Below are 26,101 nucleotides of genomic sequence, written 5' to 3'. Positions count from 1 at the left end.
TTGAATTTCTGGTTTTGTAATGGTTGCAGTTATTTTAGTGATAAATATAGTGTAGAACTAGAAAGAGTCAATACTGGTAAAGGGGGTACAATGAAGGACACACATGGGCAGGGATTGCAGTGGGTATATTGACTTTTAAAACTACATTGGAAACAGTGACCCAGGAGATAATATCTTTAAGAAGTAAAAGTTACTGACTTGGCTTTTGAAGAGGTGAGATCAGAGACAATAACAAATAGGGTTAATGGCATATGCACCTGTTTTTCATAGATAAAATATTTTTTCTTTTAAAAAGATACAATTGAGGAAGATCCCAGTGCTGACCTGGCTTTCAACATACATATGCACCCCTACTGACATGCAAATACACTCACACATAGAAAATATAAAGCCCTGTTGCTTCGGAGGTGGCTGTGGAGAAATGGAAACATGAGACGGCATAACAATATTGCAAGCATTCAGAAACCCCAACTTGGACTTCACTGGAGCACAGAACTTTCAGGAAAGAAATGACAGTTTAATCAGCCTTGGAGAGGATGGATAGCCAATGTCATTTACCCTGCAGGGGGTGTAGGTTACAAAGAGGAACAGACACAGCAGAGTTAATTATCGGAACCATCAAAAGTTTATGAGTACCAATTTCTCCTGTGTGTATCATTCACACCTCATTATCTTCTATAAACAATTAGGCTTTGGCTCTGCTAGAATGACACGTTGATATGAGATGTAGACCTTTCATTAAGATATTTACATTCTAATCCTTCTTAGAATCAAGGTCTATTTTGTGTGTCATAGGAGAATTTTATAAATTGTAAGCTATTGAAGTGATTATTCATGAAATGCATAATATTCACTGTAAGCTGTACCTAAGTCATGCAAACTCAATTTAAGCACTACATTTATGAGGCTTCTTTATCCAAATTATTAAAAACATCATCTAAATTTAGATATAAAACCCTAATAAAAATCTAAATGTAGATGAAATCTACATTTTATATGTTTTTAGTGGAGGAAAACAAATGTAAGAAAATGTTATAGTTGTAAATATTAATTTTAAGTAAGTTTATTTTAAAGAACCTCAAACACACCAGCCTCTTAGGAATACAGCTCTTATGTCATCTTTCTTAACAATTTTCAGGAGCTGAATGAGTTTATGAGACTCAAAATTGCAGTGTTGTAAGCCAGGTATGATTTCTTGGACCATAATTCCAGCAAGTGGGAAACCAAGGCAGGTGGATTGCTATGAATTTGAGGCCAGCTTCCACTATGGAGCCAGCCTTGGCTATAGAATTCGACCTTGTTTCAGACAAACTAGCCAAAGGCCAGATCATGAACACAATATTGACAGTTATAACACATGGTAGATGGGCATATTTAGGTAAATACCTGATTGAGCCTCCTCTCCAAAGCCACTGGGAGAGATATATTTTACTCCATTCTTAAAATGTGGTAAATACACAGGAAGGCATTTGAATTTTAAAGTAAAGTACCAAGTAATTGCTTACACAATGTAATTAGACCTCTTTTTTTTTTTCTATATCCTTGACGTCCAGCTGAAACTGTAAAATCCCAGATGAATGAGGTTGCTGGAGAAGGTGAAGCACACAGGCTGTAAGGAAGCCATGGAGGGGTGCTAGTGTGGGCTTTATCTCTCCTGAACTTGGAAGTAAAGATTCACTAAGAATTGCTAGAACTAATATCAAGTACTCTACAGCTGAAGTTCACTGTGGAGCCTCTTGTAAAATCCCTGTCAAACAAAATGGCTGTAAGATACCTTCTTGTTTTGCTGCCAAAAGGGTCTTTTGTTTTTTCAGTAATTTAGTTTCAGAGATGATAAGGTCTTTGCTTATGGCTCTCAGAAATGTCCCTGTCCTGAGTATCAAGGCCTCTCTTGTGTCCTAGAAAAACCTCGGCATTAGTTTACTTAGATTCTGAATATCAGGCTCAAAGTTTAAGCAAACACCACCGTTGGTGATAATGTAGCTTTCTTCTTTTGGTTTTGGTGTTGGTATATATCTATTCACCCGCATCTACTGCCTGATCTATCTATAGTTGGCTATGATATACGGTGGAGTGGAGTGGCTAGGAGGAAATTACAAGCAGTAAATATTTTATGCTTTGGAAGCCATGTCTTCTGTACTAGCAACAACTCTTGCTATTTTTTAAAACATGGAAACAAATTTAAACAATACTTAGATGAAAAGGCATGGAAAATCATATTCTGATAAAGCTTTATTTGCAAAAACCAAACACTGAGATTAAGTCTATGTACTATGGTTGGCAGAGTACTAGGGTGCAAAATAGACAGAGCAAATGGCATTACTGTGTGACAAATAGTACCCAAATTGGCACTACCTGGGTATGTTTTTCCAGGGTTCTGTATTTGTTCAATCAAGTTTGTTTCTGATTATTTTCAACTAATTCTATGTACTGTGTACCTGTTCCATATGGGGACCAAGTCATCACTTTGCGATCTTCCAGAGTTGAGGTAAATTCTAAGATACCCTGTCTACATAACTGGTCTTTTTTGATAACAATAAAGTATAGGAGTCACAAAAACTTCAACAGTATGCTCTGGTATAGAGCTTAATCCAAGGGCAATGACTGAGAACAGACCAGGTCTTGGATGTAGGATGGAGTTCTGGAATGATGACAGAACTTCTGAACTAAACACTTGTAACCAGGATTCCACTGAGATAAGGAACCCTTGGGTTCTATACTGTCTTGGATGCTCTTGGTTGGGGGAGTAAATTAGTAATCCATAGGATGGTGGCAAAGATGCTTCTACATCAGAAGCTGACATAACCATGGACGTGTTTTTTTTTCTGCTTTGCCTGCTCAAACCCAGTTCTCATGGCCTCTTCTCCCTTGACCAGAGACTCCTAATGTTAATATCAGGTAAGGAGAGGCATCTGACTTCTACCCTATGAAATCCCTGCCAGGTCACCCTCACTGGCCTTACAGATAACCTGTCAGCCACTCTCTATCTAGACATCTCAAGCTAAGATCTCTAGCAGATAGGTTAATGCTCTACTTCAGTAGCATATTAGGCTAGTCCCTAAGATCTTGGACCAGCAGCTTCACCTGACAACTTGTTCTAGAGTCCAAGCATTCCCATAAGCCTTCTGGATCAGAAGCTACTGTGTGGGATCTTTTATGTTATGAAAGGCTTTCAGACACATTTCTAATAAATGTGCCAGCAAGTTGCTAAAATCACTTTCCTGGAAACATCCACAGCCACAATATATTATTATTGTCAGATAAAAGAGGAGATTTTTGAATGTGTCTAATAAAAACTTCTGCATGTCACATATTGTTAGAACAGAGTTCTTTCCTTGCAGTTTGTAAATAAATGTCTTATTGTCTGTGGAAATAATTACTCCGTGATGTTGACCTATGGAAAGCTTATTGCCTCCTCAGTGTGTTCCCCTCATTTGGTCTCTTTGACACATGACTGAAAAAGTACATGATGGCTTAGCTTGACCATCGTTTACAAAATGATTGTTTGTACATATGAAGTTGATGGAGGTTATGGCCATTTCTTGAGTTAAAGAAAGGAGATTCTAGATCTTTCTCTATTTTCAATTATTCTAAGCTTAGATGTGGAACAGATGGAATGAAAAAGTATGAGTGAACTCTAAAAGCAAGTCACAGAAGATGGATGAAAACTAAGGATGTTTAATATGGTTGCTAATAACACTTTTATCTTGCCTAGTTTTTATTGTAATTGTCATGAGAGAAATAATTCTTATCAGAATTGTTGTGGAAGTAAGAAGTCAGAATGGGAAACTATGAAAGTTACTTTTTTTTCTTTATTAGAATTGTTGTGGAAACATGGGGTCAGAGTGGGAATCTATGAATGTTACCTTTTTGTTGTTCTTTAAAGCATGGGCCTTTCTTGGTGCCTTCAAAATTTGCTAAAATCATGGAGCATAATTCAGGTATCTCTTTGCAGACTGCCAAAGCACAATACTTATGTTTCTAGGCCATATTCAGCCTCTCTGCTTTGTGGCAGACTGTTGAGTCTTTGAGGAAAATAGCTTATTACATATCTACCTGGTACAATTCTCCTCATCAAATGCTGCTCTAGGAAAGGGTGAAAAGGAACAGAGCAGAAGTAAATGTAAAGGTGACACTGCATAGGAAGTATGTACAAACTGACTTCAAGCATCAGTGAAACATCCCAAATATTCCTTGAATATCTTTTTTTTCAAGTGGTAGGAGAGATTATAGGCATAAACCCCTTGGTGGGTTCAATGGACATTCTTTAAATATTTATTGGGGGGGTTAATGTATATGAGTATTTGCTTCCATGTATGTAAGCACACCACATTCAGCCTGACTGAACAGTGTATCATCCTCTGACACTGGAGTTACAGATGGTTGTGAGCCACCATATGAATGCTGGGAACTGAACCTAGGTCCTTTGTAAGAGTAACAAGTGTTCTTAAATATGAAGCCATCTCTCCAGCCCTCCTTGGGTTTTAGAAGGAAAAGCCTGAGAACACCAAGTTGGGTGGGTATGATATGGGTGGTAAATTTTGGAGAGATGGGAGAAGAGATGGTAAAGATGATAATAATACAATGTATAAAATTGGAAAATAACTGATAAAAACATTTTAGAGAGAAAATCCTGAATGATAGATACCTATTTTCAAGTGTATATACTTGTATCCCATGTGAGACTTTTTCTACTTTCTATTCCTACACATTTTCATGACTTTGGAAATGTGAAGATATTGAAGGATTTAGTAAAATGCTATATTTCCCCCTGACATTTAGATTGACAACATTAAAAATCATTTTCATCTCCATGTTTAATAGCAAGCCTACGTTTGTGTCTTTATATTAACTGCTTCAGAAAATTTGGAACACCATGGTCTGCATTCAGAATTGCAGCAGAGAGGAAAGTCATGTCAGTATAGGACCAAAGGCATGAATCTCTCCACGAATAACTCTAAAGGAAATGCAATGGAGCTCTTCTAAAGCTAGATAACAAATAAAGCAAACTAAGTTTGTACGTTTAGTTTACAAGAAATACAATCTATTAAAATATCATCAACATGCACAAACTCTGGGAAGAGAAGCAGGTGGCACAGTTAGCAGCAGCACCTTCAGGCATGCCTAAGTATGAAGTTACTTTCTGCCTTGCCTTGGTAAGGAAACCCATTGGTTTACTATAAGGTTCTGGGTTTTAGGATTGTAATCAACAGCAGAGAAAGCATCTCCAGAAAATGTTGAGACAGCAAACCAGACACAACTTATGCTTACGATTAAAACAAAAAGGCATATTTTAGCTTGTAAAATTGTAATTTTGTGATTGTAATTTTGTGATTTGTGATTGTAATTTAACAACATAGAAAGTAAGTCCAAATAATGATGAATATTATCATGCATAACACTATTTTTGATAGTGAGAGCCTCTCATAATACCTCATTTGAAATCTTTTACATACCAGCTTGCACCCATGTTACTCTGGGTTCAGGGAATCTTGATATGAGTTTTGGAAAGCAGCCACTACTATGCTTTTTTTTCCATTACTGTTTGGGGCTCTGTGTATGGTTGCATACTTGCAATACCACTCATCCAAAACATAGGCCTATCAACTTATAAGAGATCACTTGTTTGGGGACTTAACATGTCCCATAAATATTCAGGTATATGATGCATTTACTGAAAACAGTCCATGCTTGGCTCAAATCCTATGGCAAACAGAAACTTCATTCATTTCCCGTGAGTGGTGAACTGAAAACAGTCCATCTTTGGCTCAAATACTATGACAAACAGAAACTTCATTCATTTCCCATGAGTAGTGAACTGTTACCATGCTGATAAAAAGGTCTCCCACTTGTCCCCAGAATCTATGCATCTGGATCTTTTCCAATCCTGTTAAGGATTGTAGCTTTTGAGAATGAGGCCTATTGAAATGATGAAATTGGACATTTTAAACCTTGAAGGCATAACAAAAATCATAGATTCTAGCACTTTCACTCCATAAATGAGGAAACTGAAGAAGGAAAACATAAATGATTTCCCCCAGAGTACAGTATAAAATCATAGGTCAACAGCTACAGATTGATGACCAAATATGAATTTTTTATGAAATATTATTGAAAAGATCCTTGGACACTGGTTTGCATAGATACTGCTTTTGATTCTTATGATGTCTATATTTGGAAATAGACAGGCAGGAAAAGTTAAGCTCTGCTGTATGCAAATGCCAGACCATGAACTCATTGTCTTTGGAGAGATATATCCTGCTACAAGTACTTTGATCTGGAAAAACAAGAACAACCTTGTGTCAAGGAAATTGGTCAACATATAAAAGTTGACCATTAGTAAGGTTTAGACTTGAGCATTTTTGCCTCCCCTGAGACTTCTGATTGTTATCTTTACAGTATCCAGGGTCTTCCAGGAATGCTGAGGCAATGTGTTCTATTGAGCATAACATTGGCCTCATAGGCTTCAAAATCCTAGACCTGAGCCGGGCACAGTGGTGTATACCTTTAATCGCAGCACTTGGGAGGCAGAAGCAGCAGGATCTCTGCTTCTGGCCTACAAAATTGAATTCCAGGAAAGCCAAGTCTACACACAGGAATCCTGTCTTAGAAAACCAAAAATAGAAAATAAAATAAAATCTTAAACCTGCCTGCCTGCTCTCATGTCACATGACAGCTATTCATTCATTCAAACAGGTGGTATTACTGCACTGCGTTCAGGTGTCAAATCCTACATGTGCCGTTAACCTAAAAAGTAGCGGCTGTTTCAGATGCAAGTTGGCTAGCCATTGTTGAACTTAAGGGTGGGGAATCATGGGAAGCCCCATGTCTGTCAGTGTTTTCTCTTCTAGCAGAGATTTGGGTGCCAGTTGTTAACAATGAGCAAAACGTAACGGTTATTACTTCCATATATTTAGGTCACCCCTTTAAAAGTAATGCTAAATTTCCCACTCCGGTCTCCTTTTAAAATGTTCTATTTTATGTGTATGGATGTTTTACCTGCATGCATATCTGTATAACAGGTTCATTTTTGGTACATATGGAGACCAGAAGGGGCATCAGAGTCCTTGGGACTGGGCTTGCAGATGGTTGTGAGCTGCCATATGAAAGCTGGGAATTTAGCCCAAGTCCTCTGAAAGAGTGCTCTTAATTCCTGGGCCACCTCTCCAGCCCTTCACTTCTGTCTAACTTTGTATCCCTTCATAAAACTTTAATCAAACTGGAAAAGCTCATGTGTCTGATTAGCAAATCTATCATCAAGACAGTGTGAATTCCAGGCATTAAAAGCTAAAGCAAATAGGTCTTTGCCATTAAGGAACTCACCATTGACTAAATGATATTGTCCTGGTTTGATTCTCTCTTGCTGTGACTAAACCAAGACGAGAGAGAAAAGGGTTTATTTTTCATTTTACACATTGACAGTCTATCGTTGAAGGAAATCAGAGCAAGCACTCAAGTAGGGGGAGCAGAAGCAGGAGTGCTGCTTACTGGCTTGCTTCCCATGGCTTGTTCAACTTGCCTTCTTACACCATCCAGACAGGACCACTTGTCCAGGGCTGGCACTGCCCACAACAGGCCAGGCTATCCGACATCAATCAACAGTCAATAAAAGATCATACAGAAATGCTCACAGGCAGATCTGATAGGGGCATTTCCTTAACTAAAGTTCCCTCCTGGCAGGTGACTCCAATTTGTATCAAGCTGACAAGAAACTAACCAGCACAGATGTAGTAGACACAAATGAAATCATTCTGACTAAAGTTTGTCAAAACTGGTAAGAGTTCAAGTTACAATAAGTATACTAACAAGCAGACACTTAACATTAAGTTCAAGGTACAGAAACATGGTTTTGTTAATGTTACTCTCCCCATGGCTTGACTACACAGTATTCAGTAAGTATTCAAGGTAGACACTCCCTCCATATTGTCAGCATGAATACCCAAACTGCTCATGAGCCCCAGGGTCATTACGGGAGGACAAGAACATTCAAAAGCTGCTTTCTGCTCATTAGAGAATTTCTCATAAGAGTTTGGGAAGATGCATCATGAGATAGGAGAGTCCCTGTAGGTGAGTAGAGTTTTAAAGTGAAAGAGAACGGCATAAACAACAACTTGAAAACAAACACTGAAATTGTGTGTCCACACTACAGCTTCCACAATAAGATTGCAAGGGTATAAGGCAGGTACAAGGGGATGTGGAGGAATGCGTGATATAAAATTCAGAAAGAACCAACGAAAAGTTTTATATATGTATATAAAGAAAGAGGGAGAGAGAGAGAGAGAGAGAGAGAGAGAGAGAGAGAGAGAGAGAGAGAGAGAGAGAAGAGAAGAGAAGAGAAGGAAAGAAAGAAAAAAGAAAGTGTGTCCAGAAAACTATAGGGAGGTTGGTTTAAATACCCTTATAAACAGTCAGTAGGATTCTAGGCTTGAAAGATCTGGGTATGGTGAATATAGATGTTTCTTTTTGGAATCAGCAGTTCTGGTTTTTCTTTTCCTTTTTTTTCTGATTTGTGGTGGGTGGGGAGTACATGCTTGTGAATATGTGGGTGTGTTCACATGTACTAATGAATGCAGAGACAAGGACAGAGAAGGATATCAGGAGTCTTCCTCTATTGCTCACCACCTTCTTTCCTTTAGTCAAGGTCTCTGATAGAAAAGAAACTTGCCATTTAGGCTAGGTTAGTTTCTTTGTCCAGTGCTGGGTTATTGGGAAATCCCATGCCTGGCTTTTTATGGGGATGGTAGAGATTCAAACTCAGGTCCCCGATGCTTGCAGAACAAGTGCTCTTACATGCAGGGCCATCTCTCTAGCCCTCTTCTTTACAGAGTATTTTCCAGCACTCAGAACAGCGTATAGTATAAACTAGTCATTCAACATTTGTTACCAGTGTTACCATATGCATGAAAAAAGTAATGATAGCAACTTCGTTTGATCACCTAAATCACAGTGCTCCTTAACATACCCAGATATTATGCTTAAGAATAGTCCCAAGTTTTCAGATAAGAAAATTAATTAATTTTTTATTTATTAATTAATTCTTATTAATTAATTAATTAGAAAATCTTATTAATAAGGATAATTCGAGTGGCTTCACCATTCTCAAAATCACTATATAGCCCAGAATGACCTTGAACTCCTAACTTTCTTGTCTCCACCTCTTGGGTGCTGTGATTTAGATTCAGGTATCACCACTCTTGATTATGCGGTGCTGGGAACTGAACCCCGGACTTCCTGTATACTAGGTCATACCCTATTAATTGAGCTACATCCCAGCCTTAATAATTAACTTTTGGAAGAGTGTAGTACTAGGGATTGAACCTGGGTCTTTTATTTGCAGGCAAGTGGTCGGTATCTACTGCTTAATAATTAAGCTTTTAACATGTCTTTTTGAGCTGTTGTGATGAAGAGAAATCAGTTACCCATGAATGTGCCTGGCACAATGCCTGCCAGATAGTAATTTTTACCCCTGGTGTACTCACCCTACCTGCTCTTATATTCAGAAGGCCACAGCCTATAGTTTTAATACATAAGATTCTATGATGACATTACTGTAGAACTTGGGTTTATTTGTTGATTCTACTCATGACTAAACCTACAACTTCAAAGATGACGTAGGCACTGCCCTCATAGAGTGAGTGCACAGCTTAGAGTGTCCACTTGGCATAACAGATGTACTTAGTGGGGCACAACCATAAACTCAAGAAAAGATGCAGACCACATTCTAGCAAATGCAACTCAAGGCTTGGCCTGTCTGCTATTCCTATGTTTTGTTCTTTCAACAATGAAAGTTGGTTTTCTTGGTCTCCTATACAATTCAAGACAACTTATAATCACCTTTCCAGATTCTGCAGAATTCAGTAATCTATAGCATCCATGTGTATTTTCCCAGAGTCTAATTCAAGGTCAGACTGTATGTAATGGCTCCTCTTGTGATACCAGTTACTCTACACACCTGCCCTCAGTCCCATCAGACATTCTGGGACTGACACAGTACTGTTCATAAACCAAGGCTGATTACTAGACATGATGGCTCATACCTGTAATCCTAGCATTTAGGAAGCTGAGGCAGGAGGATTACCAATAGTTCAAGGCTCACCTGTGCTAAAGGGTAAGACTCTATCTAAATACAAATGAGGCTTAGGGTTGCTTGCATATATTTTTGGAAAGAGAACCACTTAGCCTGGATTTCATTGCCTTACCTATTTAGGAGACATAGCTCTTACTCAACAGGGAGAGACAGGTCTGATATGAAAGTCATCTCGCAAGTGGTTTGATTGTGTAGGCTGCTAAACTATATAATGGAACAGATGAAACTAATCAGAAAAATGTTTAATGTCACTGTAAGAATATACATTCAAATGTCATCATGCCATAGTTGAGCTCTTGAGTCATAATGTTTCACCCTAACTAAAATAAGTTTGTGACGAGTATACTTGGGCGATGTGTTTTCATAAGGCTTGACATTAATATTTAAAGGTGTGCTTTACTTCATCATTGTACTTACACATCCTGCTTGTCACAACAGAAGCGACATCTTCTAAATGGTTGGTGGGATGCTTCTGTCTGGGTGGCTTTGATGTTCTTGTCCCTCAATGGCATAGGTTTTCTCACACGTACCTACCAAAGCCTACCCATAAAGGGTCATAGGAAAGCAAGCTGCTACCTGCTGTGTGAAACCAAAATGCCTTAGTGCTACACTGAATGCTGCCTAAGAAGACAGTGATGTTTGGATTTAGAGGACAATACAATCGAATTCAGGCCGTGTCTTTGTGTGGATAGTGTGATAGACAGCACCTAGCAGACCTCTGAGGCATGTCCTTAGATGCTCTGGGTATAACAGACTGCAGAACGAGCCTCCCTTGGGGTCATGCAGAGCATCCTTCTCCAACCACAGTAGAGCACACCATTTAAGGCACAAAAGGATTGTGCATGTCACTAAAACTTGGAGATTTTTTAAAATCTATTTAGACCCATCTTTCACTGTCAATTTTTCTCTCTCCCTGTCTTATCCATTTACCTTACCTCCTTTGCATGTGAACCTAGAACCAACTACAAACACAAGCTGTTTCAAATGCAAGCTGATATTGGAGGATCCTTGGACATATCTGGTGCATTTTGGTACCATAACTCAATATTATTTGTATTATCCTAGGGAGACATGAATAAACATCAATTCTCCTCACATAGGACAACAAAAACAAACCAAAGAAATGATCCTACCCAAATCTAACTTAGTGAACCTGGGAGTGTATTGTGCTTATTTATTAGAGTTTGGGTGGGGCACTCTTTCCAGTAACATGAGTGACTCAAGGGCAGCTCATCAAAAAGCCCACCCTAGGGTAAGTGATAATTCAGAAGTGCTACAACCCTATAGTTTCATACATGATTTGAAGGCAGCTGATACGTTAGTGTCTCCCCTCTCTCACAGTCATTAGTGTTTATGGTATCTCAGGGAGACTTTGGAAACTTTGGAATTTTCAGGAGTTCCCTGAGACCTGTAAGTTTTCTTTATTTCCTGGACCTTGTAAGTTTCATCTACTTTCTGAGTCTTGATGACCTTCCCTCCTCCTTTCAGGAGATAAGATTTTAATTTCGCAGACATAGCTACACAGCACCCAGCCACTAACCTTGACAGAAAAATAAATGGGAAAATGCTTTTCATTTTATACGTTTTTATGCAACACTGTATAACCTTGAGTTCATCTGAAAATAATTTCTGTGAGTTCTGAGAAGTAAGAATGATCAGATTCTGCGACAATGTTTATTTTTGTGTGTGTGCGTGTTTTCATAGTGCCACTCAATGTCAAGGATGAATAATCGAAAAGATAAGTCTTTGGTTTGCTCATATTTGAAACAGACAATAATTCACTTCTGTGCACAGTCTCAAATTCTGCAGCTTAATGTTGGTTGCCAGTCCTATATGATTATTACCAAATATATAAGGAAACTCATGCACTCTTGTCCCTCTTAATTATGGTAGTCTAAGTGTTTTGGACCTTGGAGTAGGAAGCTGCAGGAGTCAATCTTGTGCAATCTTCTAACTCACTATTTAATGACAGCAGTCATTTTGATTAAATGAGTTCCAGTTGGGGCTCTCACCTACTGTCCCTGTATCTCTGCCCAGAACTGTCTATATAAAACATAGTATTTTATATACTGCCCAAAGAGCTGGTTTCCCCAGAAAGCATATTGACTCCCAATGTACTCATTTCACCCAGGAGCCTGAGGCAGCAGCACTGAAGGGGTGCTGATACAAATTATAGTTGGGACCTACCATATGGGAGCTAAAAAGCTAATGATGGTCCTCTACGAGTGCTATTGATGCCACAATCATCTCTCCAGCCTTGGGATGCCTAGTTTAGCAGCATCCCTGGCCTCTAGCTACTAGAACTAAGAAAAACACAGCAATCTTTCCCTACCTATGACCACCAAAACTGTCTCCAGACACTGCTAAATTCCTTTGGGGACAAAAACACCCTGGTGTGAGAAATACTGAGTCAGGATAATTCTCTCATGCAACTGAAGAAAACAAGGTGGTATTTGATTTACCAGAAGGGCATATGTGTAAGAAGAAGCAGGGTTTGTATCTACCTGACACAGGTCTTTGGAACCTGATTTCAGAGCCCTTCAGCCTCTCTGATGATGATGAGCTGCTGAGCTATTCCAAGGAAAGTAAATAGCCTAGACTGCCTGCAGGTGGTTTCTAAGAGCTTACCCTCTCTTAGGATGGAGTGGCCATGGGGAGTCAGTTCAGCACGTGGAGACAGACACACAGCAGAAGAGCATCAGTTACTTCTGCCAGCCATCTTAACACAAATAGTTCTGCAACTTTGTCTGACCCATTCATAGATGCTCTCATTTCATAAAAAAGTATGAATATCTTTTTTGTTCATGGATGGTTTCTGTCTGTTGCAGACAATGGATGAGTTGCAAACCAGTTCAGTCAGTCTAGGGGAGTTTCTGGAATGATTTAAATAGCCCTGACAATGTAGGTCGCTATTTTTAAGGCTGAGGTAAGTGTTTGAAAGTGGTTCACACAGCCAGGATCTGAGATAGAAGTTGCAGAACATTAGAATTGCAAGGAGTCTTAAGGCTTTTCCTGGGCAAAAAAGAAACTGGTACCCTAGATTATAAAGTTTATAGGGGGGACAAACCTGATCATTCCTTGTTCCTTGGAAGTAATTGAGCTCATCAACTACTAAGTTTATGAGAAAAGTCCCTGCTTGTTGCAGCCTTTTCTTGACTTCTTCTTGCCAGGCTATGAAGGAAAATTGAGAGAGTCTTTTATTCTTTTTCCATTCTGAGTCCTAGATTGTTTTCACTTAATTCTGTACTAGGCACCATACTATACTATTTACTACATAGAGTTAATATTCTCACTGGCATGAGGCCTTTTACAGAGGAAAGACACAGGTCCTGAGGAGGATAAGCAGGCCAAGTAATGTGTTCAATGTTATGGACAATAAATGGAAAAGAGTCTGCTTATCATCGCACAATTTTCAATATCAAGTGAGCATCAACATTGCCTGAGTTCTGTATGAGATATAGGTTGGCTTTAAAATTGTTGATGGAAATTTCTAGTTTAATGGAGTATCCTGCAAATAATGATGCCAGGCTGCAAATGTTGTTACTGGGGCCAGTCAGCATACCATCATCAGCAACATTGATGGAAGTTGAGCACAAGTGCTAAAGCTCTAGTTAGGGGTGTCTTTAAGTGCCAAAGTGCAGGTCAGGAGGACTTTTAAGGCTGAGATATCCTTGGACAGGAAAAGTGGTAAGACCTCCTCCAAATAGAAGAGATTGTAAAATGGTTCCAGGCCCTGGGATTGTACCTAAGAACTCAGAATAAATTCATTCTGAGACTGTCAGGGGAAGAAGGGTGTGAATCTCTCACAGGCCCCCACATGGACCATTATTGTCCCAATGAAAATCTCTGCACAGAACAGTATCATTTCTGCATAGTGTTACCACAGCTGCTAGTCCCTTCTAAGGAGCTGAGCATGATTTCTGAATTTGTTAAAGCAAAACAGTCGCTAGTTTCATTTACATGTCATCACACTCTGCTGTCCTGCAAGAGTTACCTCTTAACATTCTTTGTAGATCCCAGCATGGTGGCCCATGCCTATGGTCCCAACACTAAGGAAGATAAGCCTGGAGGATTCCTGTGAGTTCAAGATCAGGCTAGGCCACATAGTGAGTTCTGGAACATCCTGGGATACAGAATGAGATCCTGTTTTAAAGCTCACAAAACAAAATATGTTGGTTAGAAAAGGTTGGGTCAGTAGTGAGAGAACAGGAGTATTTGGGAGTGGTACAAAGGCTGATGAACTCTCTGGGGTAACAGCAGAAGAAGGCGCTCCCTAGAGCCTTTCTCCAGCTAGCAAACAGGATTTGCTAGCTCCTAAGGCTGTATAATCTATTAAAGCAGGTCTCTCTAGCATCACACTACAGAGGAGCCCTTCTCTAGTTTGAGCCTCTGTTTCTTGATTTTCCTCAAGTCTGCCATTGATAGATTCTTTACAAGTGCTTTTGTTTGTTCTCCTTACGCTTTTAGTTTGCTCAGTTCTATTGAAGCCTGTCCGACCCACATATTTTATGTCAACTTATTAACAGGCAGATGCAGCTATATCTGATTTTAATTAGCCCATCATTTATTTTGATGTCCCCTTGACCTAGAGGAGCACAGTTAGTATATGTGGTGTTTCTGTTCTGGTGGTCATTTCCAGTCTAGCAGCAGTTTCTGGTGCTGGCATTTCATTTTAGGCAGAGACTCTATTTGAAAACATCTTCCTGAATGGTTGTTTGCTACATTCTGGACATACTACCCAGGACAGAATGTGGTATATAATAAAATTCAGCAAATAAAATATAATCCAAGCTTCCTGCAGCTCCTCATTAGGATGCTGCATTTGACATTTCAATTGTATTAGGAAGCCGGAGCCTTTCCTTAGGTGATTAGTATTTGGTGATGTGTATGTGGAAAGAGGCCAGGGCAGAAAACCAAGGGAAAAAAAGACATTTTGTGTTTGTCTTTCTGAGGAAGAGGGTTAACAGGCACACAGTATATAATTTAGAATCCCAAGATAAATTGTAGCATTCTGTACATAAGCTTCTTTCCAAAGTCAAGACTAGCCTTTGTGTCACTTCTAAGTATACTCCAGCTTTGGAGGAAAGTTTTAAACAGCAGAATAGACTGTATTCTGTATTCATGCCTTTAAGAACTTCTTTTCTTGGTCCCATCTTAAAAAGCTTTCCAAATGTGGTTCGTGCTGGCATAAGGGAACCACTGTGCAGATTTTTTTGTTGGTTTGTTTGTTTATTACAGTACCTCAGGGTAGAATTCATGTGTTCTCTCACCTGGGGGGAGTAGCAGGGGTTTTTTGTTTTCTTCAAAACCACTAGAGGAAATTGCCACTGCTGACATTTGCATAAGCTAGGGAAACAAAAGAGGTGGCCATGTCTTTTCTTTTAATAGTCTGTGAGCAAGAAATGTTCCTACAGTGGCATTCTAAATTTACCAGGCCCATATTAATTTTGTGAACACTTCTGATCCGTAATCTTTATTGGAGGAGGTAGCAAGACCAAAAGGCAGTTAAGGAAAAGCAATGGAAAGGGGTTTAAATTATGCAAATCTTCCTCTTCTGTGGAGGAGTTACAGGAAATGGTCTTGCATCTCTTGACACTGGTTGAGTCACTAGTTGGATGGATGTGGTGACAGGGCAAGGACATTGAAGAGAAGTCTTACTTCGGATATTCACCTTAGAAAGGCAACAGGCTGCATAAAAGCATCACGTAAGTTGCACCCGGAGCCAGAGGGCTTAGCCAGGGTGGCAGGTGACAGGTACAGTCCATGTCCTACCTGCACTCACTCTCAAGGCTGCTCTTTTTTTTTAATTTCACCAGAGCTTCTTTCTTGATATAAAAGGCTCTCTGGTGGCTGCTGTGGCACTGACTCTGAGTCCCTACAAATATCATCACTGCTCTTTTCCTGCATTTGGAGCCACTGCAGGATCTTAGATGTTGGCTATCAAATGAGCTACTTCTCTTTGGTCTACGGAACTACATGACGGGGGATGTGGACTAAGACTAAAATGACGTTCCTTCCTTCCTTCCAGTATCATGGGTAAGGACTGAAGATATGTTGAACATTCATGGGAAAGCAGGGATGATGTGTACAAGCCAGCATTTGGTGATCACTTTAGAAACTGGCTACAGGTCTCCAATTAAGGACTGTGACTGTGCAATGATGCCAGTCACAGTGGCTTGTCACAAGCAATTGTAGCCCGTTCCTTTTGATTTTAAAAGAAAACATTCTATAGTTTTTCACTGTATTGACTTTGGGGCCTTAGAAAGTGAAAAAGGTAATGTGTGGCTATTTGTTGCAAGTTAACAGTGAGGGTTTTTCTAATGTTTCTATGACTGACTTTGTTTGACATATGGTTGCTATGAGTATACATTTTATATTTTGGCAATGGGAATCCAGGAAACTTCAGATTGCTTTTTTCTTAAAAAGTATGCAACATTAATTTATCTTCCTGTGTGTTTCTTTATATGAAAATGTGAAATTTATGTGAGTACCCAAAATGTCTATATGTCTGGCATATCTAAATATGCCTCTTGTGCTCAGAACTACAAAGAACTTTTGATCAGAGCTTTCCACAAGAAAATACCTTAATTTTACTGACCTGTTGTCTTCCTATCCATATGGTGTGTGAGTATAGTTCCCTCATGTGGGTTCTGTTGAAAATAAGTGATCTATTGCATATAAACTGCCTAGCATGCTATCTGATGCAAAGACATTCAGTATAATTGGTGTATGATCAGGTATGCACACAGCTCACAATGTAGAGAAATAAGACATGTATCCTTGTGCAGTGATCCAAAAGATATGTTCAAGAGCAGGGGATGATGATACTCTCTTTGTTTTTCCAGCCACAGGACCAAGTCTTCGGGCTGGCCGCCTCCCTCAGGAACCTGGGGCTTGAACCAGGTGCCACCCTATGGATGGGAGATGATGACAAACCGAGATGGACGTGACTACTTCATCAAGTAGGTTAAAAAGACACCAAAGAATTTCACTAATGTTCTCCTAGTTTTCTTTCATTGTTAAAGGTTTTATTTAATGTATAGAATTATTGTAATCTTATTTTGATACCCTCTGGGGTGTTCTCCACATATTCCCTTTTTATTTTCCTGTCTTTTTACTTTTCTAATAACCCACTGAGTTTAATTAGAGTTGCTTGACATGTGCATGTGTGTGGGGGATTATTGACTGGATAACTAGATCACTTGTAATCAGCTCCATAGCGTGGCAATTTGGGCTCATAACAGAAGTGTGCACTATTAAATATTAGGTCGGTTCCATCCACTGCCTGAAACTGAAAAATGGTGTGGAATCTTGTTTTTCTTATAGTTCTCAAAAAAGGGTCAAGAATGTTACAGAGTTATCTATTGAAAAGATTGTTTGTTTTCATAAGATGCCTTATTGTAAGTTCTCTTGTGGGATTGGTTTAGATTAGAGATTTTTATGATACTTTTATTTTGTGTTAAGTAAATATACATCACAGATTTTCCTACTCTGGTTATTTTGGATGTGTTATTTAGTAGCATTCATGATGTTGTACACTTACCACGGTCCATTTCCATGACTTTTGTATCACCCTTGTCTTCATTTACTTCCTATTATTGCATTGAGCCACTGAGAACAAAACCAACTTGGGCCAGGAAAGGGTTTATTTAGCTTAAATTTCCAGTTCATAGCCTCCCACCAAGGAATGTCAGGACATGTACTTAAGCAGGAACCTGGAAATAGGAACTGAAGCAAAGAGCATGGAGGAAAGCTGTTGGCTAGATCATTCTCCATGGCTGGCTTAGCATATTCTCTTACGCAATCCAGGACCACCTATCAGACATGGCAATACCCACGGTGAACTGGTCACTCCCACATCAACCACCAGTCAAGAAAATATCCCTACAGACTTGCCTACAGGCCTCCCTGCTGACAATATCTTCTCAATTGCTACTCTAGTCCCTCAGCTAACTTCAACTTCTGTCAAGTTGACAAAAAGCAAGGTAGCATGACCCCTCCAAAGACATTTTCTAAGTAAAGCATTGTCACTCTAAGATAATGTCTGCCTTAAAAAAAGTAAGCCAGTGTCACAAGACATAGAAAGTAGAGGAGGAGATTAAACTGTTTGAGGAATGGCTTCCCAGCACTGTGGAGATCTCACATTAACTGTATTCCTTATCCTGAGTAAATCAAACCTAGAAGGTAGATGTGGCCATTTGGGAAGATGTACATGGGCTAGTAATAAGTATTTGTTTATCCTGATTTTATCTTCCAATAGCATCTGGTCTCTTTTCTGTCTCTATAAATTTACTGATTCTAGGAATCCCATTGAAGTGGAATCACACAATATTTGTCCTCTTATATTTGGCTAATTTAATTTTCCATAAAGTTTTCAAGCTCTTATTGATATTATACAGTATTAGAATTCATTATCTTTAAATGCTGAAAAATATTCCACCAATCATATATAACACACTTATTTATCATCTGTCACAGCATGCTTATGTTGTTTTTTTACCTCTTGACTACCAAGTGCTGTGAACATATTTGAACAGACATCCTTTTAAAAGTCTGTGGGTCTAGCTTGGTGCTAGAATGTTTGCTATTTTGCTATGCATGTACAGGTCCTTAGGTTGAACAAACACATACACACACATACACACACACACACACACACACACACACACACACACACACACACAACCACACATTTTATTCCTGTTTTAACTCCTTTGAGGTCTACACCTAGAGTTGGCATGGCAGGGCCATATGAAAGGAATGAGTCAAAGTTAGATTCTATGTTTCACATTTTAAGATACCACCAGAGTGGTTTCCAGAGGTGCTCTCATCATCTAGATTTTTTTTCAGTTTGATGAGAAAAGCATTTGTGTGTGTGTGTGTGTGTGTGTGTGTGTGTGTTGTGTGTGTGTTTTCAAATAACTAGAGTTCAAACTGTCTTTGTTTCCCCTCTCACCTCTCCTCTTGGTCCCTCCCTCTCACCTTACCTTCCCGCCATCCTCCTGTACTCCCTTTCACCTCAGAAAAAGCCAAGAAAAAGGAAGGCCTCCCATGGAAATGAGCCCAACATGGCATATCAAGTTGAAATAGGACTAGGAGCATCTTCCCCTATTGTGACTAGGCAAGGCATCCCAGTAAGGAGAAAGGGATCCCAAGGCAGGCAATAGAGTAGAGTACAGCATGACCTCCTGCTCTTAATTTCCCACATGAAGATGGAGCTGTACCACTGTTACATATGTGCAGTGGGCCTACGTCCATCCTATGCAGCTCTCTGTTTGATGGTTCAGTCTCTGTGACCCCCCTATGGTCCCAGGTTAGTTGATTCTGTAGGTTTTCTTGTGCTGTCCTTGACTTCTCTGACTCCTTCCATCCTTTGTCCTCCTCTTCCATAAAACTCAGAGCCAAACTTTGGGCAGAACAGAGCACAGGGAATCCTATGGAAGAGTAGAAGAATAGAAGGACCTGGAAGGGACAGAGTTCTACAGGAAGACCAACAAAGCCAACAAATCTGAGGCTGAGAAAGCTGATAGTGATGCACCAAACATGGACCATGCGTGGAGAGGACCTAGACAACCTGCTCAGATGTAGCTGATAGGCAGGTCACTGTCCATATGGGCCCCTTTTAATGGCAGCAGGGGCTGTTCCTGCCATGGACTCTGTTGCCTGCACTTTGATCACTTCCCTCCTGGCGAGGTGTCTTACCAGGCTACAGAGGAAGAGGATGCTGGAAGTCCTAATGAGACTTGATAGGCTACGGTCAGTTGGTAGGGGAGAACGGTTCCCCTCTCTGAGGACTAAGGGGAGGGAAATAGGGAGGAGAAGGGAAGGAAGGTGGGGAAGGGAGGAGACAAGGGAGGAGCTACGATTGGGATGTAAATAAATTTATAAAATTAAATTTAAATTAAAAATAATAATCAAGAAAACTCAACAACAAAGAATTCCCCAGGCTGTGGGTCTCTGCATCTTTTTCCATCAGTTTCTGCATGAAGCCTTTCAGGTGACAGTTGTGTTAGGTGCCTGTCTGGTAGTATAGCAGAATATCATTAATAGTGTCAGGATGGGCTCTCTTCCATGGGGTAAGTCTCAAGTTGTTCCAGACATTGGTTGGCCATTCCCTCAATTTCTGTTCCATCTTTACCCCTGTATATCATGTTGGCAGGAGAAATTGTGGGTCTAAGGTTTTATGGCTGGGTTGGTGTCCCAGTCTCTCCACTGGAAGCCTTTTCTGTTTAAAGGCGATGGTCATTTCAGGCTCAATATCCTCCACTGCTCAGAGTCTCAGCTAGGGTCACCCTCATAGATTCCTGCTAGTTTCCATTATCCTAGGTTTCTAGCTTGTCCCAGAGATATCCACCCTTAAACGATTTCACTTTTCCTCCTCTCTCCCTGTTCTCTGCCCCCCCCCATCTTGACCCCTCTTGCCCACCCAAGCCCTCTCCAACCCAGTTCCCTCCTTCCATCTACCCCATGTCTATTCTATTTTCCCCTCTCAGTAAAATTCAAGCATCTCCTTTGGACCCTCATTATTTAGCTTCCTTGGGTCTGTGGATTATAGCGTGCTTATCCTGTATTTTATGGCTACTATCCACTTATAAGTGAGTACATATCATGTTTATCTTTCTGGGTCTGGGTTACCTTGCAAATGGTTATCTTTTATAGTTCCATCCATTTGCCTGAAATTTCTATGACTTCATTGCTTTTAACAGCTGAGTAATATTCCATGTGTAAATGTACCACATTTTCTTTATCAGTTCTTTGACTGAGGGATATCCAAGTCATTTCCAGTTTCTGGCTATTATGAATAAAGCTGCTGCGTACATAGCTGAGCAAATTTCCTTGTCATATAGTGGATCATCTTTTGGATATTTGCCCAGCACTGGTATAGCTGGATCCTGAGGTAAAACTATTCCCAATTTTCTGAGAAACCATCTGATTGATGTCCAAAGTGGTTGTACAAGTTTACATTCCCATTAGCAATAGAAGAATGTTCCTCTTCCTACACATCCTCTCCATTATGTGCTGACACTTGAATTTTTGATCTTAGCTATTCTTATAGGTGTAAGATAGAATCTCAGAATCGTCTTGATTTGTGTTTCCCTAGTGACTAGGGAAATTGAACATTTCTTTAAGTGCTTCTCAGCCACTAGAGAGTCATCTGTTAAGAAGTCTCTGTTTAGATCTGTATGCATTTTTAAATTGGGTTATTTCGTTTGCTGATGTCTAATTTCTTGAATTCTTTTTTTTTATTAAACCTAACACAGTTTCTTTATTCTTTGGTTGAAGGACATATAGGCTGTTACCAGACTCTGGCTATTATGACCAAAACTGCTAAGAACTTAGTTGAGCAAGTGTCCTTGTTCTATGACAGAGCATTCTTTATATATTGAGTATTTTAGTGTCAACATTCATAAGGGACATTAGTCTGAAATACTCTTTTTTGTCTGAATCTTTTTGTAGTTTAGGTATCAGGATGACAGTGGCCTCATAAGATGAATTTGGCAATGTTCCTTCTCTTTCTATTTTCTGGAATAATTTTAGGAGAATATTAGCTCTTCTTTGTAAGTCTGGTAGAACTTGGCACTAAAATCATGTGGTCTTTAATTTTCTGTTCCTTATTTCTTCCCTGATCCACTGGTCATTGAATATAGAGTTGCTTAATTTCCATGAGTTTGTAGCCTTTCTGTTGAAGTACAGGTTTAGTCCATGGTAGTCTGATAAAATATAGGGATATATATATTATCTGATGAGGCTTGCTTTGTGAACAACTATATGGTCAGTTTTGGAGAAGGTTCTATGAGGTGCTGAGAAGAAAGTATACTATTTTGTGTTTGGTTGAAATGTTCTGTAGATATCCACTATGTCCATTTCATTCATAATATCTGTTAGTTTCATTATTTCTCTGTTTAGTTTCTGTCTGGATGGTCTGTCCATTTGTGAGAATAGGGTGTTGAAATCTCTTTAGTGGTAATATGTGGGATTCAGTGTGCGATTTAAGCTTTAGCAATGTTTTTTTATGGATGTGGTTGCCTTGCGTTTGGGACTTAGATGTTCAGAATTGAAATGTCATCTTTGTGTATTTTTCCTTTGATGAGTAGGCAGTGTCCTTCCCCATCTCCTTTTATTAAATTTGGTTGAACTACTATTTTATTATATATTAAAATGGCTACTCCAGTTTGCCTCTTGGGTCCATTTGCTTGGAAAATCTTTTTCCAGCCCTTTACTCTGAAGTAATGTCTAATCTTTGTTTATGCATCCATTATGTTAGCCTGTGTCTTTTTGGTTTTGTTTTTGTTTTCCAGACAGGGTGTCTCCATGTATCCACGGCTACCCTGAATTGACTTTGTAGGCCAGACTGGTCTCAAATTCAGAGAGCTGCCTGTCTTTACATCCCTGAGTGCTGGGATTACAGGCATGTACCAACATACCCGACAGTTTATGTCTTTTAGTCAGGAAACTGAGTAATGACCAATGATTATTAATTCCTGTTACTTTGATGTTGGTTCTGGTAGTATGGGGGGGTGTGCGTGTGTGCCCACACATGCATATGCAAACCCACATGAACACAGCTATTTCATTTCTTTTGACCTTGTTGTTGTGAACTTATTTATTTCCTGTGTTTTCTTGGGTGTAGTTAACCTCCTTGGATTGGAGGTTTGTTTTTTTTTTTCTAGTATCTCCTATAGGGATGGATTTGTGAATAATGTTTAAGTTTGGTTTTGTCATGGAATATCTTGTTTTCTCCTCTATAATGACTGAAAGTTTTGCTGAGTCTGGAAATCTGTGCTGGCATCTGTGGTCTTTTAGGGTTTTTTGTTTTGTTTTGTTTTGTTTTTATTAATTTATTCTTGTTACATCTCAATGGTTATCCCATCCCTTGTATCCTCCCGTTCTTCCCTCCCTCCCATTTTGCCCTTATTCCCCTCCCCTATGACTGTTCCTGAGGGGGATTACCTCCCCCTGTACATGCTCATAGGGTATCAAGTCTCTTCTTGGTAACCTGCTGTCCTTCCTCTGAGTGCCACCAGGTCTCCCTCTCCAGGGGACATGGTCAAATGTGAGGCACCAGAAGGATCTAGAGGGTCCTAGAATCCTACAGGCAGATTTGAGCCCAGGGGTCCCACTCAAACTAAGGCACCAGTCAAGGACAATACAGGCAGTAAACTTTAAACCCCTACCCAGATCTAGCCAATGGTCAGAACACTCTCCACAGTTGAGTAGAGAGTGGGATATGACTTTTTCACGTACTCTGGTGTCTCTTAGGGTTTTAAAGACATCTTCCCAGAGCTTTCTAGCTTTTATATCTTCTGTTTACAAGTCAGGTGTAATTCTGATAGGGGTTTTTCCCTTGCAGCTTTTAATATTCATTCTTTGTTCTGTACATTTAGTGTTTTAATTATTATGTGGCAGGAGGATTTTCAGGCCCAGTAGAGTGTCTCCCCTAGGGTATTGTGGCCTATATGGTTTCTGGCATTTTGAGTGCTACTCTTGCCTCTAGGATACCTATTACAAGTGTGTCCTAGTGGAGGCAGGTCTCCAGGAAAGCAGGCCAGCTTGTGTACTAGAAAATGGAGTCCAGGGGAGTAGGATACATTTTAAGGCCACAAATGCGTTTTAGGGGAATATGTCAGGCAAGGGCTTGGGGCAGGGTCTTACCTGTTTATTTTTGGTGACTGCAAGCCTCCAGAAGTGCAGGCAGAGTTGTGGGGCAGGAAATGGGACAAAGGGGTATGGGATGCAGTTTACTGCGATTTGGGGTGCTCTCAGGGGAGCTGACAGGCAGAGGCATGGAGTTGAAAGGGGCTTACTTGGTGTCCCTGGTGCCAGCAGGCCTCCAGGAAAGCAAGCAGAGTTAGTTGTAAGGGGGGGGGGAAAGAGAGCACAGAGTGCAGTTTACTGCTGTTGGGTATGTTTTTAGGCAGGCCTCTAGGAAAGCAGGCAGAGTTGTGGAGTGGGAGGTGGGTCACAGGATATCATTGAATCATCATCATCATCATCATCATCATCATCATCATCATCATTAGGTTTTCCGAGACAGGGTTTCTCTGTGTTAGGCTTGGCTGTTCTGGACTCACTTTGCAGACCAGGCTGGCCTTAACCTCACAGAGATTCCCCCTCCTTCTCTCTCCCTGAGTGTTGGGATTAAAGGCATGCACCTCTACACCCATTTCTGAAATATTTTTAATGACAAGAAATTAGTGAAATAGATTTGGGATCAGGAAACTCAGTTGGCCAGAGTCCAGTTGTAACTGAATAGAGATTTGAAAGGAAGGGAAAAATTTTTTCTCCATCACAGGCTGTTTTCTTTATTTCAGCCAAGCTGACTATGCATTGACTAACAAATATAACATCATATGGGGAGTAGGGGTTATTTTTATAAAGGTATCTTTCCAGATTGTTTGGGACTTCTTACTCCTTACTCAAGAGAAGATTGCTGGCAAACCACCAGGGAGGAAACTTACAGCATTGCTGTGGTCTTTATAACCCAAATCCCTCCTCTTCTCCATATTTGCTGCAGAAGGAAGACCTTACCTCTTGAGTCCACAACTAACCAAGGGACTGCATCTTGAGAACACCATGGGAAGACCTGCATAGCACTTAATCATGACCCATGCCAGTGAATGTAGGAGAAGTGTCTTGTGACTTTTGAAAGCTTTCTTAAGTCTGTGCTCACAGTGTATAATGTGGCCTTTGGAACCTAGTCTCAGAACACTCAAAAGACAGGAAGAAAGACCAGTAGTTTGGTTCATACTGTGTATTATTCGGGTGTTTAAAATTTTATATATTCATTTTATATCCCAATCTTTGCTCTCTCCTCTCCTCCTGGCCCCACCCACTCTGCACTCTTAAACTATTAATTTTGTATAGCTTTTCCAGGTCCTTTCTTAAGATGATGTTTGCTATAATACGCCATCTGCTTTCTAACATGGCTACAAATGCACTCAGTTGTCTCAGTTAAAGTGATCCAGCTATTTGTAGACAGAACTAGAAAAATAATTGAGTCAAAAATGAAAATTTTAAGGCTTGAAGTAGGACTTTAGGAAGGCATATTTCAGACTTGTCTGATAAATGTCTAGTTTTCCCCTCCTCTTTGGCTTTTATGGGGCTCCAGAGACAGTTCAAAAGGGAAGGACTCAAAGTGGTTTGCTGGTGAGGGTTCTGGGGAAACTGTAACTTTACTGTTAGGTTACTACTAATTACATTTAACATTTGTATGGGATGGGCATGTATCAATTTAAGCTTTATATTTCTCTATTGTCAAATGTCAAACTATAAGAGACAGGTGATTACCCAAAGAACTGATTGCTGCTGATGCATTTGAAAACCTAAATCACCAGCATCGTTTTCCCAAAGTTGATATACTCTTTTCTTGAAAAAAGTAAGATGTCCAGCATAGTACTCCTCTGGAAAGTGCTTGTCCTTTCTCTATTACTAATGAGTCTGATAAATAATGAGAATCCTTCTACTCACTGAGTTGTGGCCATTACAGAGAGATGCTATAATTATTAGTTTCTAGGGAGAGAGGTTTGCACTACAGAGTATTTCTGTATTCATTAGTATTCTTAGTTAAAAGGACAACTGGGAACCGAGTATGTGGTTAGTAATTAGCCCCTTTACATTGAGCTTTTCACTTGTTTACATATCTTTTGAAGGAAATTAGAATCTCTGAAATCTTGTCTTGGGATGCAAATAATATCAACACAAGACTGTTGCTTTGGCTGGAGATGTAACTTACACTGAGTGATGGACCAAATGATTGGAGGAATAAGGCTCTGTGTGTCCAAAGTTACAGTCTGAAGGTAAATAATGAAAAAAAAATCTTTATGGGTCTTTTCAGTACATGGCCTAAGATTACTTCAAAACTTTGAAGTTTCATCCATATATATGATTCCCCCCATTGCTTAGGATAGGGCTAAAAAACTATTTTCTATAAGGAGTTACTGATCTATAGGGTTAAAAAATGAAGACAACACTGGAAAGATGGCTCAGCAATTGAAAGCACTGGCTATTTATTCT

General features: G+C 39.8%; 1 protein-coding gene across 10 annotated transcripts in view; it reads left to right on the top strand.

The window, feature by feature from the left end:
• The window catches only part of FRMPD4 (FERM and PDZ domain containing 4), a 919,852-nt gene that overhangs the window by 646,716 nt on the left and 247,035 nt on the right, over window positions 1–26,101 (top strand). For 9 of the 10 annotated variants that reach the window (XM_084789369.1, XM_084789366.1, XM_084789374.1 and 6 more), the window contains one exon: window positions 16,933–17,049. In XM_084789369.1, coding sequence (XP_084645495.1) covers window positions 16,933–17,049 — 117 coding nt within the window. Of the gene's footprint in view, window positions 1–16,099; window positions 16,124–16,932; window positions 17,050–26,101 lie in introns of those variants that run through there. The other variant, XM_084789370.1, reaches the window with a different exon arrangement.

Source organism: Acomys minous (genome assembly GCF_964271855.1).
Source record: "Acomys minous genome assembly, chromosome: 7".
Taxonomy (NCBI): Eukaryota; Metazoa; Chordata; class Mammalia; order Rodentia; family Muridae; genus Acomys; species Acomys minous.
Note: the sequence above shows the minus strand (reverse complement) of the source record. Positions and strands in the feature narration are given on the sequence as shown.